General features: G+C 33.2%; 4 protein-coding genes across 5 annotated transcripts; 2 read left to right on the top strand and 2 right to left on the bottom strand.

Moving 5' to 3' along the window:
• Positions 1–2,512: 2,512 nt before the first annotated feature.
• Nipsnap (protein nipsnap) lies at positions 2,513–4,878 on the bottom strand. The gene is made up of 5 exons (XM_023161998.2): positions 4,720–4,878; positions 4,499–4,672; positions 4,146–4,317; positions 3,008–3,275; positions 2,513–2,954 (listed from the first exon to the last, which is right to left on the bottom strand). Exons 1-5 carry the CDS (start codon positions 4,764–4,766, stop codon positions 2,806–2,808), a joined length of 810 nt encoding a protein of 269 aa, XP_023017766.2. The 5' UTR covers positions 4,767–4,878; the 3' UTR covers positions 2,513–2,805.
• Positions 4,879–5,805: 927 nt separating this feature from the next.
• On the bottom strand, positions 5,806–6,899 carry LOC111506797 (BRISC and BRCA1-A complex member 1). The gene has a single exon (XM_023162000.2). The coding sequence runs from the start codon at positions 6,793–6,795 to the stop codon at positions 5,920–5,922; it is 876 nt and encodes a 291-aa protein (XP_023017768.1). The 5' UTR covers positions 6,796–6,899; the 3' UTR covers positions 5,806–5,919.
• Positions 6,900–7,768: 869 nt separating this feature from the next.
• Positions 7,769–8,275, top strand: UQCR-11 (Ubiquinol-cytochrome c reductase 11 kDa subunit). The gene is made up of 2 exons (XM_023162006.2): positions 7,769–7,956; positions 8,007–8,275. Exons 1-2 carry the CDS (start codon positions 7,861–7,863, stop codon positions 8,178–8,180), a joined length of 270 nt encoding a protein of 89 aa, XP_023017774.1. The 5' UTR covers positions 7,769–7,860; the 3' UTR covers positions 8,181–8,275.
• Positions 8,276–9,975: 1,700 nt separating this feature from the next.
• On the top strand, positions 9,976–12,743 carry BORCS6 (BLOC-1 related complex subunit 6). Of its 2 annotated transcripts, none has more exons than XR_012467795.1 (6): positions 9,976–10,247; positions 11,047–11,407; positions 11,467–11,634; positions 11,818–11,901; positions 11,955–12,031; positions 12,565–12,743. XR_012467795.1 is itself a non-coding variant. In XM_023162001.2 (6 exons), the coding sequence occupies exons 1-6, from the start codon at positions 10,170–10,172 to the stop codon at positions 12,608–12,610; spliced, it is 828 nt and encodes a 275-aa protein (XP_023017769.2). In that variant the 5' UTR covers positions 9,978–10,169; the 3' UTR covers positions 12,611–12,743. The 2 variants fall into 2 exon arrangements, 1 of the variants encoding a protein (XP_023017769.2); XM_023162001.2 differs by having other exon boundaries at positions 9,978–10,247; positions 11,467–11,648.
• The last annotated feature ends 275 nt before the right edge of the window (positions 12,744–13,018 follow it).

Below are 13,018 nucleotides of genomic sequence, written 5' to 3'. Positions count from 1 at the left end.
TAATTAAGAACTAAAATAACACAACTTGTTACATGAGAGGGTAGTTAGTTATTTGATATTAAATAAGTGAACACTGCGATAGACTTTTACTACTAAATTCGTTTGTAAAAACATGACCACCACTTCGCCTTTGATAATGTCAAAAAAACTCTGAGAAAAATAGCTTTCACATAGCCTGTCGAGTTGTTATGTTATTCAATTTGTCAAGTAGACTTGGATAGTTTAGTGCTCAGTTGTATGGATCATGAATGGGAAAAGATCTAAAACTGCACCATGGAACACCCAATAAGTTGAAAGTCGGACTCATTGTTGGAATGAAGTGTCATGTGCCAATATCCGGTAGAAATTATGAAAAGGATAGGAAATCACATTATACCATAATCATTGAATGGAATGGGTAATGCAATTCAATGAAGCTATAGCTTTTTTTAAAGGTATATATATCTGGACTGATATGAATTGAATGCTCTGTTTTTACTGAAAATTTCAATGACCAATAGTGGTCTGATTTTGATGAAATAATCATCTATACGTTTGTTTGAAATTGGGACCAAAATAGTAGTTAAACTAAAAAATGAAACATTTATTTCATACAATTAAATTGCGAAGCATCAATCAGTCATTTATTGGGCTTCTGAGTTGATGAGCATTCAGCTAATCTCTAATATTATTACCAAAGTTCATGATATCGTCATTTTTCAAATTCTGTTTTATTGTGAGAATAACCTGTGAATTTAATGGTAGCCAGTTGGTTAGCAAGAGGGGTTTACTTTACTTAATTTAATAACTGCTATGTGAACGTTGATTTGAAACGTGAACGTGAAAATCCATGTGGTGAAAACATGGATTTTCACTGCATATCATAAGATTTGCGCTTGTAATCGTAACTTAAAAGGTAAAATCTCGGTAATCTCGACTTCTAAAGTGATGTCGTTCACAAGGGATTTATCTGGTTTATGAAAAAACACATGAGATCATCAGTAGTAACATTACCTAGTACCAGTTACCTAGGACCTAGAGCATTCAAATTCTAACATGATAACCCATTTTCTGAACTCCAAAGTATGTAATCTAACAAGTACTCATTTCACCTTTGTTAGTTTTGGTTTCTATTCCATCATCAAGTTATCAGAAAGTATTAGTTTATTTATTTATTTATATACATGGGCAAGCCCAATTCAGATATAAGTAGTAGAGTGCTATGTAGTACTTGATGCAATACAGTGGATTAAGAGTAAATTATAAGAATAATACTATTCCGAAATAAGATAACAAGTAGATTATTTAAGAAAAATTAAAATTCATAACAATATGAACTAATAAAATTCTTACAGGCAAGTAACACGAGACACAATACAACAACACAAGCAGAGAGTATTAGATGGCTAGGTGAAGAATATGGTTTTTAAAGCGGAAAACTGATACATTAAAGATTTGTAGGTTATAATTGAATCTGTGAAAAGAAACGTAGTAAAACATTTGCACCTGTCTAGTTGAACGACTGGGGACATGTAAGAATATTTTGAGAAAAGCTCGGGGCTGATAGTCCGATGTTTTCTGCGAGCCTCAAGAGAAGGCAATGCATTCATTCCAATGTAGTAGTCATCGTATACACGCATCTTAAAGGAAAATCGCAGGAAATTGTGCTGTACGGCCTCGATTTTCACTTTTTGTGTAACGTAATGAGGGGACCAAACTCTGGAACAATATCAAGATAAGATCTAACCAGGAAAAAATAAAGAGATTTAATGGCAGTGATGTTGGTGAAATCACGAGTGGTTCTCTTCATAGATTTTTGAATTAAGTGTGGAGTCTAGGATCACACCTAGAACTTTGGTTTCAATAGCAGAATGTAAGGTCCGATTATTTATACTATATTCGAAAGTGATTGGGTGATGTTTTGGATGAAAGTGAAGAATTTGGCATTTGGATGCATTCAGACACACCATTTTGCGAACACCAGTTAGACAGGCAACTATATCGTTTTGTAGACACAAGGTATCAGCTTCACTTTTAATTATTTTAAAACATTTGAAATCGTCGGCAAATAGGAAAGCTTCGCTTTCATGGAAACGTTGATAAAAAGGTTAAACAATAATGGTCCCAAATGTGAACCTTGTGGAACACTCGATGTAACTGCGATGGTATGAGAATAGTAATGATAAACTCTTAACAATTTGTGTTCTTTCCGTAAGATAGCTCTTGAGCCACTGCAATATTTGCCAATCAACACCACATAACCAAAGTTTATGGATCAATAGCTAATGATTAACTTTGTCAAAAGCTTTGTTGACATTTTTCCATATTTGATAGTTATGCTGTGACTATTTAGAACTTTCCCAGAAATTATGTGAGAACTAACCTAGTTCAACCTGGTGGAAAGACTTTCCAATACCAAAATGTACTGGTGACGAAAATATACACATTGAGAATATTATTGAATGCTGTTTCAGTAGAACACTCTTTCTCCAAAGAGGCTATTGAATCGATGATTGGAGTTACACAATTGGAATCAATAACATTTTTCCAGTATATATTTCGAAATATACATCAATCTTATATAAATAACAATTCTCAATTAGAAAAAAATGGCATTTAAAGAATATCAATTAATAAAATGCAATGAAATAATGGAAGAAGATATTGAAACAATTAGGTAAAATGCTTATAGTTGATGAGTAAATATTAATATCAAGTCATATTTACAACTTTAAAAATGATACTAGATACTTCAAGTTTGATTTCCAACCAATTCTTATTGATCTAGTAGCATTTGTATTGATAATTTGAAGACTTCAGAGTAGACTACTGAGTGGGCGAAAATTCTGTTGGCACCATTATCCTGCAGTGCATCTCTCTTATCAAAGGAACCGTATAAGCAACACATTCGTCCCATCCTGGTGACCGCCAGGCACTTTCTCTCGTTTCCTTTCTACCATTCAAATTGCTATAACCTACAAATGATACTATTATCTTTGCATCTCATCTCAAGAATGAAAAACCTTACACCAAATATGATGTACATTGTACAATCTCCCGATTTGTGAAAAGAATCCAGCGAAAGCTTCATTATTGTTTTGTCGATGGTTGATAGCTCTAGCCCAATTGTTGCCCCATTCAATCATTGTTCCTGGCTTGAGTGCATAACTCCTGATTTCATAAATATTTTTTGGCTCCCTGAGTAAAATTTGAGGCCAATAACTGAAGGCAAGAAGGTACTGTAAGTGACGTGATCTCACGATTTTACCCTGTTCATCGATAAGTTTCTGGAATTCCTGCAAAAATTATATAAAATCTCATTCGATAGGTAAAATGGGATCATTTACAGATGTTCAAGTTATGCAACAAAATGTTAAAAAAGTAATAGGTTGTTTCAAAAGTTTTGGCCGTTTTTATGATAGATAGATATATTTATTTATACTTCATCATCAAATTTATTCGAAATAAGCGCCATTTGAATCAGTGCACTTTTGCCAATGTAACTGTCAATCAATTCCGTCAGCATGAAAATTGTGTTTGGGTCGTTGAAGGCCATTTTTGCCTGGCCCTAATTGGCGAAGGTTCTATCTATGAGAGTTATCGAGGTGCTTGAACAGGCGGTAGTCGATTGGCGTGAGGTCTGGGGAGTATGGTGGGTGAAGCAGAATTTTGTCACCCAATTGGTTTTATTTTAGGACAGTGATTTGTGAAACGTGCGGACGAGCGTTGTTGTGGATTAAGTCCATATCTCTTCTATTGACCAGTGCTCTCACAATAGGAGTATGCTGTTATAATTTGGCCCGATTGCAGAAAGTTATAGTGATTCACACCCTCCGCTGACCACCATACAGTTTTTTTTGTGGGTTATTGCCTTTGAGGAGTGACTGTCTCATCGGTGTCCAATAAAAGTCCTGAATGTATCCTGTTGTATGGTGAAATTGAAAATAAAAATTTGGTGGTGAGAAGTGATATTCTCTTAAAATTGTGGTTACACAATACAAGGCTTTCAACTATGTAGATCATAAGCTATTCCTACGCTACCTCAAAATTCATGCGGTTCATGATGACAATTACAAATCTTCAAAATAAAGATTATTTCTAATACGTGTTTCACTTCAACAGTAGTTTGATGAAAGGGAATTATTAATCACATCAAATATACCAACCTGGCTATTACCCACTAGAGCATTAAATTGATCAATTGTTTCATAACCTCCTGTGAATTTCCATAAATGTAAAGCTTGATCTTGATCACCTACGTTTACTGTCCAAGATCCAACCAATTCCACATCTTTTTTTAATGAATCTTGGGCTCCTATAAAGTTGACTGTATTTTTTCTGGAATATTCATTAATCATTAAAAAAATCCAGTTCCATGCAAAATTGATGTTTTATGTAGAGGTTTCTCTTTTGATTTATATATGTTAGAAAACAATGTTACAAAAACAAATATAAGTATTAGTTTTTGTCACTCGGTAAAGGGAAAATTGAAAAACTTTTTTGGCTGAAGTACACTCACACATTGTTCAGATATGCAACCTTAGAATCTGGTCTGTAATTATGTGTTTGCAGAGAGTAAATTATTTCCTTATCGCTCAACATACGACTGTGGGATTCTTTGGTGGGTTCGATTTTCCTAACAAAGATTTTAGAAAGCCAAGCATCATTTTTTGGATGAGTGGTAGAGATTGCTCTGAAAAATAAACATTGTATGGAAATAATACAGACAAGAAGAGGTACCTCAAATTATTGGATATTTTATTTAAATATTTGAAAGTGTTAGCCATTGTTCAATCGAATGGCCAGTCACCTGAACCAAGTAAATTATTTTTAGATTTTTTACAATTTTTGATGACATAAAAGGTTATCACGTTGTATATAATAAATTATGATATATACAAGGATTGTTCGTTTGTAACTTGAACAAACGTGTTCCTGATTCAATCTATTACTTCGGAACTTCAAACACGACATACATTCGTGTTTCGTGACAGTTGAAACTTTGGCTCCCGCGGATTCTAGGTAGGGCGAAAAATCTTAACCTTACTTTTCACAATGTAATTCGGGAATTTCAATTTTTAACTCAGAATTTCAAACCAAAAACCAACTTAATTTTACTTTTTTCACAATCCACATTGTTTCGAGTTGAAAGTCGGTAATATTTTGATCATTCCCATATTGGTTTCATTTTAAATTGAAAGGTAGAAGAGGTATCTATGGTGTAAATAAGGATAACATTGTAAGTCTATTTAGTTTATTCTTCCTCTTGAAAATGATCACTTGATGATGGAAACGTGTCGAGGTGTTGAAATAACAATTTGGTGTTGGGAAAAAACTCCAGTAATATTCATTACTACACCAAAGGTTCCAAACAGTGTAACATAAATATATATGTTCTTGAATATTACTGGAGTTTTTTCCAACACCAAACCGTTATTTCAACACCTCGACACGTGTCTCGATCATCTTCAAGAGGAAGATCAAACAGTTTGATCTGATATGACTGAAGAATCTGCTAATTTGTGTCTCTACACTCCACCTAGAAATTGTTCCTATACTCAGCCGCATATAAAAAAAATCGGTCATTCCTTAGTGTGACTCTGTACAAGCAGTAATATCTGTGAGGTTAAGTGCACTATGCATTCTGAAAGTGAAAAGGTTTGAAACCAAACTGATTACTAGTGACTGACAAGTAATTTAGAGATACCCCAAAAACCTGAGAATATACAAAACATGTAGAGATGATATCCAACTTACTTTGACTTCCTATAGTGCATTTATTCTATGCCCTATTGACTATGCAATTAATTAATGAAGACGAATAGATTTAAATTGCAGCAACAAAATATTTATTTGATTCAAGTATATATGTTTTATTACATTATTTTTATATATATAAAAAAAGACTGTATACGAGGTTAAGTCGTCAGACTAGAAATTTCAAATTTTTTGCAATTTCTGAACGGGCCTTTGTAACGGATGTCCCAATAGTTTAGCCATAGATTTGTGAAGCCTAGATGTATCTCTGCCGACGGGCAGAAAGTAAGATAGGCCTTTTTGATCAATTTTTTGTAAACATTCAGATATTTTATTACAGTTGTTACTTCTGTCTACAGGCTCATGAGTAAATAGAGTGTCAACCACAAAGTATGGGTTGTTCAATAATTTACTGATTTCAGCATTTGATTCCAGAGCTGGGATAGTGTAGGATCTACCATAGAGTATTATAGGGCGAATTATATATCTTGGTGGAAGTTGATTGTCAAAATCTGGAAGTTGTACATGATTGCTTATCTCAGTGAATAAGGAGTTTAGACTGAAAGAATCTTCGACATCACATTGCTTGATTCTATCAATATTATAATTCAACTTTTTTGGATCCCGTGTAAAATCACACTGCCAACTAGAATCATTTTCATTCAAAACCATCAAAGCAAACTCGTGATCTGCATTAATCATATGTTTCAATTTCAGAAACAGTTTAACAATTCTTCTCAGCATACTAAGAGGCGAAAACTTTGATTTTTCGGTAAGAAAAGGTGTGCATTTTTCATCTTGTGCTCTGTCAATTATCAAAATAATTTTTTCCGGAACATTAGCACTAATTAGAGAATATTCATTCCGCCCTTCAAACAGATCAAATTCTTTGAAATATTTCTCAACATCATCGTTTTCTTCAATCTCATCCTCCTGAATTTGGACTGGAACTGGTCCTTGTTCAATAACCAGCTGCTCCATTGGTTCCGATAGTCGGATGACATTCTCATCGTGAGTTTCTTCTTGTTCGATTTGGATAGGTATTATACGTTCCGCCATTAAAAAAAATGTATTTCTTAATGTCTTATGAAAATGAACTATTTCAGGTTTACTTAGTTTACTCAAAGAAAACCGAACCTCAAAACATGACTTTTTCTTCTTCGTGATTTTTTGAACTTACTTGCTTTCATTTGCTGGTATAGTTAACCAAAATCATAAAGTAACCAATATTTTGATTCGTATGGAAGAACTATAAAAAGGATTACTGTTTTGAATTTGTTTAAAATCTGGTTTTTCGTTAACCAGCTGTCGCATCCCTACAAATGACAACCCTCACAAGTAGAAACTTGTGCGAGCTAAGAATTAATGAGGTATAACCTTTCAACGTGTCTTGAACCCCCATTTCACCTCACGATCGATTGGGTGACTTGAACAAACCACTCGGCTACCGTCTCACCAGTTTTCAGCTTTTTAGCACCAAACAGTTACGGTTATTATCAATTTTCACAATTGTCTGATGAAAACAATGAACTACACAGGTTTCTGTTCATTGAATCCAATTTATTCGTCATTTCCAGCTAAAGATTCATTAGTCGTGGGACAATGGACACGTTCCCTTTTCCTCTCATGAACAGACCCTTACACACCAAAATGTGTATCTACCATTAAAGAACACATCTCAAAAAAATTATTTGGGCACTTTTCACAATCACCCAAATATTTGGTTTTTCGAATATGCATGATAACACAGTGGAGTAAATAATAATCATAAAATTTACCATTAGTTCATTAATTTTTTCATCGCGAGAGGTCTTCTCAGATTTTCATTTTTCCCACAATAATTGGAAAGTAATTTAGCTATTGATTATCAATAACACAATTGACCCAACCATCATATTTTGTACGTAACCAACAATAATATGATTTCAGGTAACCGTTCTCAAAAATTCTGGTTCGTAGCGTTCAAGAAATGATTATTTTTAAGAACTCACCTCTGACTATTGTCTTGTCATATGCCAAATTTCCCTGTCAACTTCAATCTGTCAGTTATAGTTCTTCAGCAAATTTTTGTTCTTGTTACGTAAAGAATCGATCTTTTACTTCTAATAAAACCAATTTGTAAAAATGTTTTTCGACCGATTTTTTCCAAAATTACTCTCTGTGAAAGCTCAGGAAGAAGAGGAGGAGGAAGAATTACAAGACCCCCAGCAAATTCTTAGGGTATGAAACCCATCATAGTGAAAACAAAATATTTGATATTTCATTTTCAGGACAAATGCAAAGAAACAGAACATTGTAAAAATTTAGCTGAGAAGTATCAAGCTTGCAATGACAGAGTTAATTCTCGAAAACGCACCACTGAAATATGCATGGAGGAACTTTTTGATTGGTTACATGCTGTGGATCACTGTGTTACTAAAGATCTCTTCAGCAAGTTGAAGTAACTGTAAGAATTTTTAGAACACCGTAGAATTTGTTATATACAATAAACTTTGTTGGGATGCCAATAAGTTTTTAGAATAAATAAGTTTCCATTCGATGTTATTTTCTCCTGATTTGATCTTTCCTGAACATTTTAAGGTATTATTTCTCATGGATGTGAAGGGACAAAGACAAACGAAAAGACTGATTGGTGAAAGAAAGCTGAACAGAAAAAATGGACATTGAAAATTGCCGCAACTGTGGCTGGCCCTATGAAACTGATCAACTTCCTTACAAATCCTAGTTGTTTGAATGGCTGAGAAGCCTTTCAGTGTCACAATTTACTACAAGGTTATTATGGCAATAACTGAAATAGTGTATCTTAATGTCATGTAGTAATAGTATATTCAAGAAACGCAACATGTGTTTTCAGGCATGCATATAGGTGTGGAGTATAGACATGCCTGAAGAAGCTATTGTACAAAGAAACACTGTTAGGTTTTTGTAAAACTGTTTGATGGAAATTTCACAATCAAGCGTTTCTTGAATACTTTAGGAATTTTCATCAAGTATCGGCCGATTTCATCACATGGTAATAGTAGTACTTTGTTAAACTTCCATGCGACAAATAGAAGTTAGTGTATAAATCTAAATCTAGTAACTAAATTAATACAAAATTGATGATTTCACAAACACCTTGAACTAATTAATGATGATTTTAGACAGAGAAAATATGCCTATTGCAGTGTTGGCAAGCGAAGCAAAAGGGCAAAGGCTGGCCTCTGCGAAAGAGAAAGTAGATACATATAGAAAAAGGATTTGTTATTACCCATTCAATAAATTAATATCTATGAGTGATCAAAACTAATGAAAAAATAATTATGTTCCTCAATATTTTTTGGCTTTTTAACCTCCTGCATCCTAAAAAATTATTAATTCCAAGAAATAGATTAAAAAGGGAGTGAAAAATTACATCATAATATAAACAATATAATTGGTCAGTAAATTGGTGTGTATATAAATTTTATTTTTACTAAAATAAATTTTTAGATTTATTCACTTGGCTTTCCTAAAATGGCTAAAGTTTTGGAAATCAATTGATTGGAAACTTTACAATTTTAAGAAAGAAGCTTATATAAATAATCATTTACTTAATTTATTGACACAACTTGTAGATGTGTCAAGTTACTGAAAAATTCCGTGTTCATAGTAGGATTTAACAATATTTGGAATACTAGGAATTTTTTAAAATAATTTGTGGCTCTTAGATTTGATTTAGGAAATATAGAAAACTGCTGAAAAATAAAGTAACTCAACGCAAAGCATAGAAATTATAAATATATAGTATATATTTATATATCTATGAGGCAGAGCCATATTCATTTAAAAATGTTTGTACTTGTTTCATGCGTTTCATGATTGACATAACTGTTTTTTGATTGGTTTTTTTCAAATTTCAACACTACAAAGAAATTTTTTATAGTGTTTCAGTTATATAATGCCTGGATCTAAAGCATTTGGGTATGATATTTTTCAACCTATGAAAATGATTACTTCAACTAAAAACCGCTATACGTGTTTCGCATATAATATCAGAGTAATCTTACTCTGAGTATATAACAGCTTTCTCAAGCTGGGACTTCCACGAGTTCTTAATTTAAACAGAAATTTATGGAATACTTCAACCAAAAAAAAACGCGTTAACGTTTTGAACTGACCAATAGAATCCGTCGAATCAATCAGGGTAATCATCTTGTGTATTATCATATCTATGCTATCTATTGAAAAGGACCACAGAACACATATACTAATCTGTCAGTAGACAGAACAAACATGTCAAATTATAGGGTTTTTGTTGAAGAGATCAGCTGTTCAGAGTTCTGGAATTAGAAAGAATAAAGTTTTCAAGTTAATTCCACCTCAACTTGGAAAATGAATTGGAAGTTGAGAGGTGTTGATCTGTATCTTTTTATACTTGATCTCTTGTGTTGAAAAATAGACTTGTATCCAAAATGGAGTCACAATTTAGCACTCCTTCACCGCCCCCACCGACTGAACCTGCCCCAAAATTGCCCCCTCCATTACCTGCTGTAAGTTGGTAATAATTTTGCTTTGTATAATTTAGCACATTCTCGACAATGATATCTAGATTTACTGATCTTACTTCAACCCCTCTTTTTAATTTTGTTAGTTGAGCTTAGATGCAAGTTCTTTCATCAGCTTTCTTTTAGTAACAGGATATTTTTTTTTGTTGGGCACATACATTATTCAACTATTGCTTCCAGCTATATTGATCAAATGTAAACACCACTATTGGCCGAGCGTTTCTTTCTACATTGTAAGTAGTATAATGTCTGTCAACATCTGTTTCTTCTAAACCGTTTCACATCTTTCTCACAGTATGATGGGATTAGATTATTTTGTAACAGTTTTATGATCAGACAAGTGTCCATCTTATCTGTTCTCTATAGCTTTTTCTCCGAGAAATCTCTCCTCAAAATCTTATCAATAATTTTTCCAATCTATATACACTTCAGATTTTAACTAACTTTTTTGATCATATCTACTTTGAATAATTCTATTATGAATTGACATGTCTGATACCATCTAGTTGGTCTATTCTGTCAATGACATCAAATCGTCAATAAAAAAATTTACAAGTCAAAGAAAAACAAAAACCAATTTTGGGGTAGCTTTTGGGTGGAATAATGTCCTATCTACACTTGAACCTGAAAATTATATCAGCTCGCTACACTACAGCAGCAATCTTGCTGGGGATACGATTTTTGAACCCAATGATCGTTTACTTCATATTATAGGAGTGGTCATTGTTCAATAATGCTGGTATCCTAGCAAAATTAATCTTTAATAAATGTTCGTTTTTTTCAGAGACCTGTTAGATCTGATTTACCATTAACACTAGAAAAACCACAGGCTGATCTGGAGGAAGACGTAGATGATGATGAAATATCACAGCAAATGACACAATCATACAGTGAAATTTCTTTCAAATCTGGTTTCAGTCCGGAGAGCGAAATACCAATATCATCAACTCTAGAATCCATATCTTTAGTAGATGAAATCAAGCAGAGACCTATGACATTACCTTGCACCCAAAATTCACCGAGTTCTAAAAGGTTGGTTCCACTGAATCTGGAAGGATCCATCCATGTAGAAGGGAATATGACACATTTTGTTGCAGAAGATTTGGAAAATAAAATAAGACTGTCTAGCCCCGTTGCCAAAAAAGGTGAACAAATTTCATTGGCCATACTTCTGTTGTCTCTCTGTGATGAACGTTTTTTTTAGATACGCCCATTATATCTAGTAACTCTCGAAATTGTACGCCAAGCCCTCTTTACCGACAGTTACTTGTACCTCAAGTTGGACAGCTTGATACTGCTCTAATCAATGATTTAGAGTGTGAAGCACATAGAATGGCGACATCGATTGATAACTTGATAGAGAATCTCTCTGGTATTTTACATTCTGTATGTACTTTCTTATGAGCTTATGTGTCAGTTGAAACATTCTACTCAATTACTTTTCGAATGTTTATTAGGTCGAATATTCCATGCAAAGAGTTGATTTTGAAGGCTGACTTTTTCAACTGGCAATACTATTTCGGATCTTTATTGTCAATTGGTTGTTTGGTTTTAGATATCGTCAATTACAGCAGACAACGTAGATGTTTACAAAAATGCGGTGGCAAAGATGTCTGATGCCATGGATTCAAATATCAAGGTATGATTAGGTTCCAATAGACAGGATCAATTGGTGCAACACTACTGTTTCAGAGCATTTATACAATGATGGCCAAAGCGGAAGAGGTTACACAATCCATGAAAATTATAGAGGGGCATGCTTCTAGAATGTATCCTTTTAATGAGTATTCAAAATTATCGATCATTTTAAGATTTTGATGTCATTTTATATTTTTCTTCAACGTTGATTTATTTCATGGCTAACTTTTTGAAGATGGTTTTGTAATTGAAGGATACACACATTTTGGGATAATCTTATTTTTGAAGGGTTTCTAAAAGTTTCAAACTTTTCAACTAACCTCTAGTATAGATTGTGTTAAGATTCTATGGCCGTTCTTCAAGGTTTGTTGAGCGACACTAGAGTTTTCTGGTCTTGTGCTGTGTGTTCTTTGAAACGAGTATTAATAGCGTTCTTAGCCTGACCAATATTTTTTTTTGTCACAGACCACAGCTTATTTTATATAACCCCGAATTTTCATTTTCCAACATCCTTTCTTTGGGGTAACCTATCATATCAACAAATGTTATGGTTAATATTTTAATAATGGAAATTTATATAAACTATGACAACTACGAAGAAATTTTCAAGTTTAAAATCGATATAAATAAAACAAACATAACTTTTTTCTTAACCAGAAAACAGAAAGGAAATCAAGAGACTTGTGGATCTTTTTGAGAGTTTCATTTAAACTGTTATTGTGAAATTTTATTCTCATGCAAGAATTGAGAAATTGCTTGCCGATATAATTTTTAGGTGATTCAGGGAAGTTTCTTCCTGAACGTCTAAGAGTTTTCCAACGTATAATAAATTACTGACATATATCTCTTCAGTGTTTTTCTCCACAAATTATTACACATATAACTGAATATTTAAAAAAGTATATTCAACCCAAGCTGTCATCTTCAGACTGTTTTATCTCTTTCGAGTTCATTGGACAGCATAAAAGGCCAAGCAGAATTTCCTCTTCCTGCTTCAAATACCACAGAATAATGCCCACACCAGTTTCAAAATCATTGTTCATAAACACAAAATCAATTCTACATGATATGTAACCTCTTATCTACAGAAAAGAGTTTCAAAATTCACATAACAAATA

The sequence above is a fragment of the Leptinotarsa decemlineata genome, unplaced genomic scaffold (assembly GCF_025532065.1).
Source record: "Leptinotarsa decemlineata unplaced genomic scaffold, Ldec_3_MD MMD2_tig00026354_RagTag_RagTag, whole genome shotgun sequence".
Taxonomy (NCBI): Eukaryota; Metazoa; Arthropoda; class Insecta; order Coleoptera; family Chrysomelidae; genus Leptinotarsa; species Leptinotarsa decemlineata.
The sequence above is the reverse complement of the archived record's forward strand: the minus strand, read 5'-3'. Positions and strand labels throughout refer to the sequence as shown.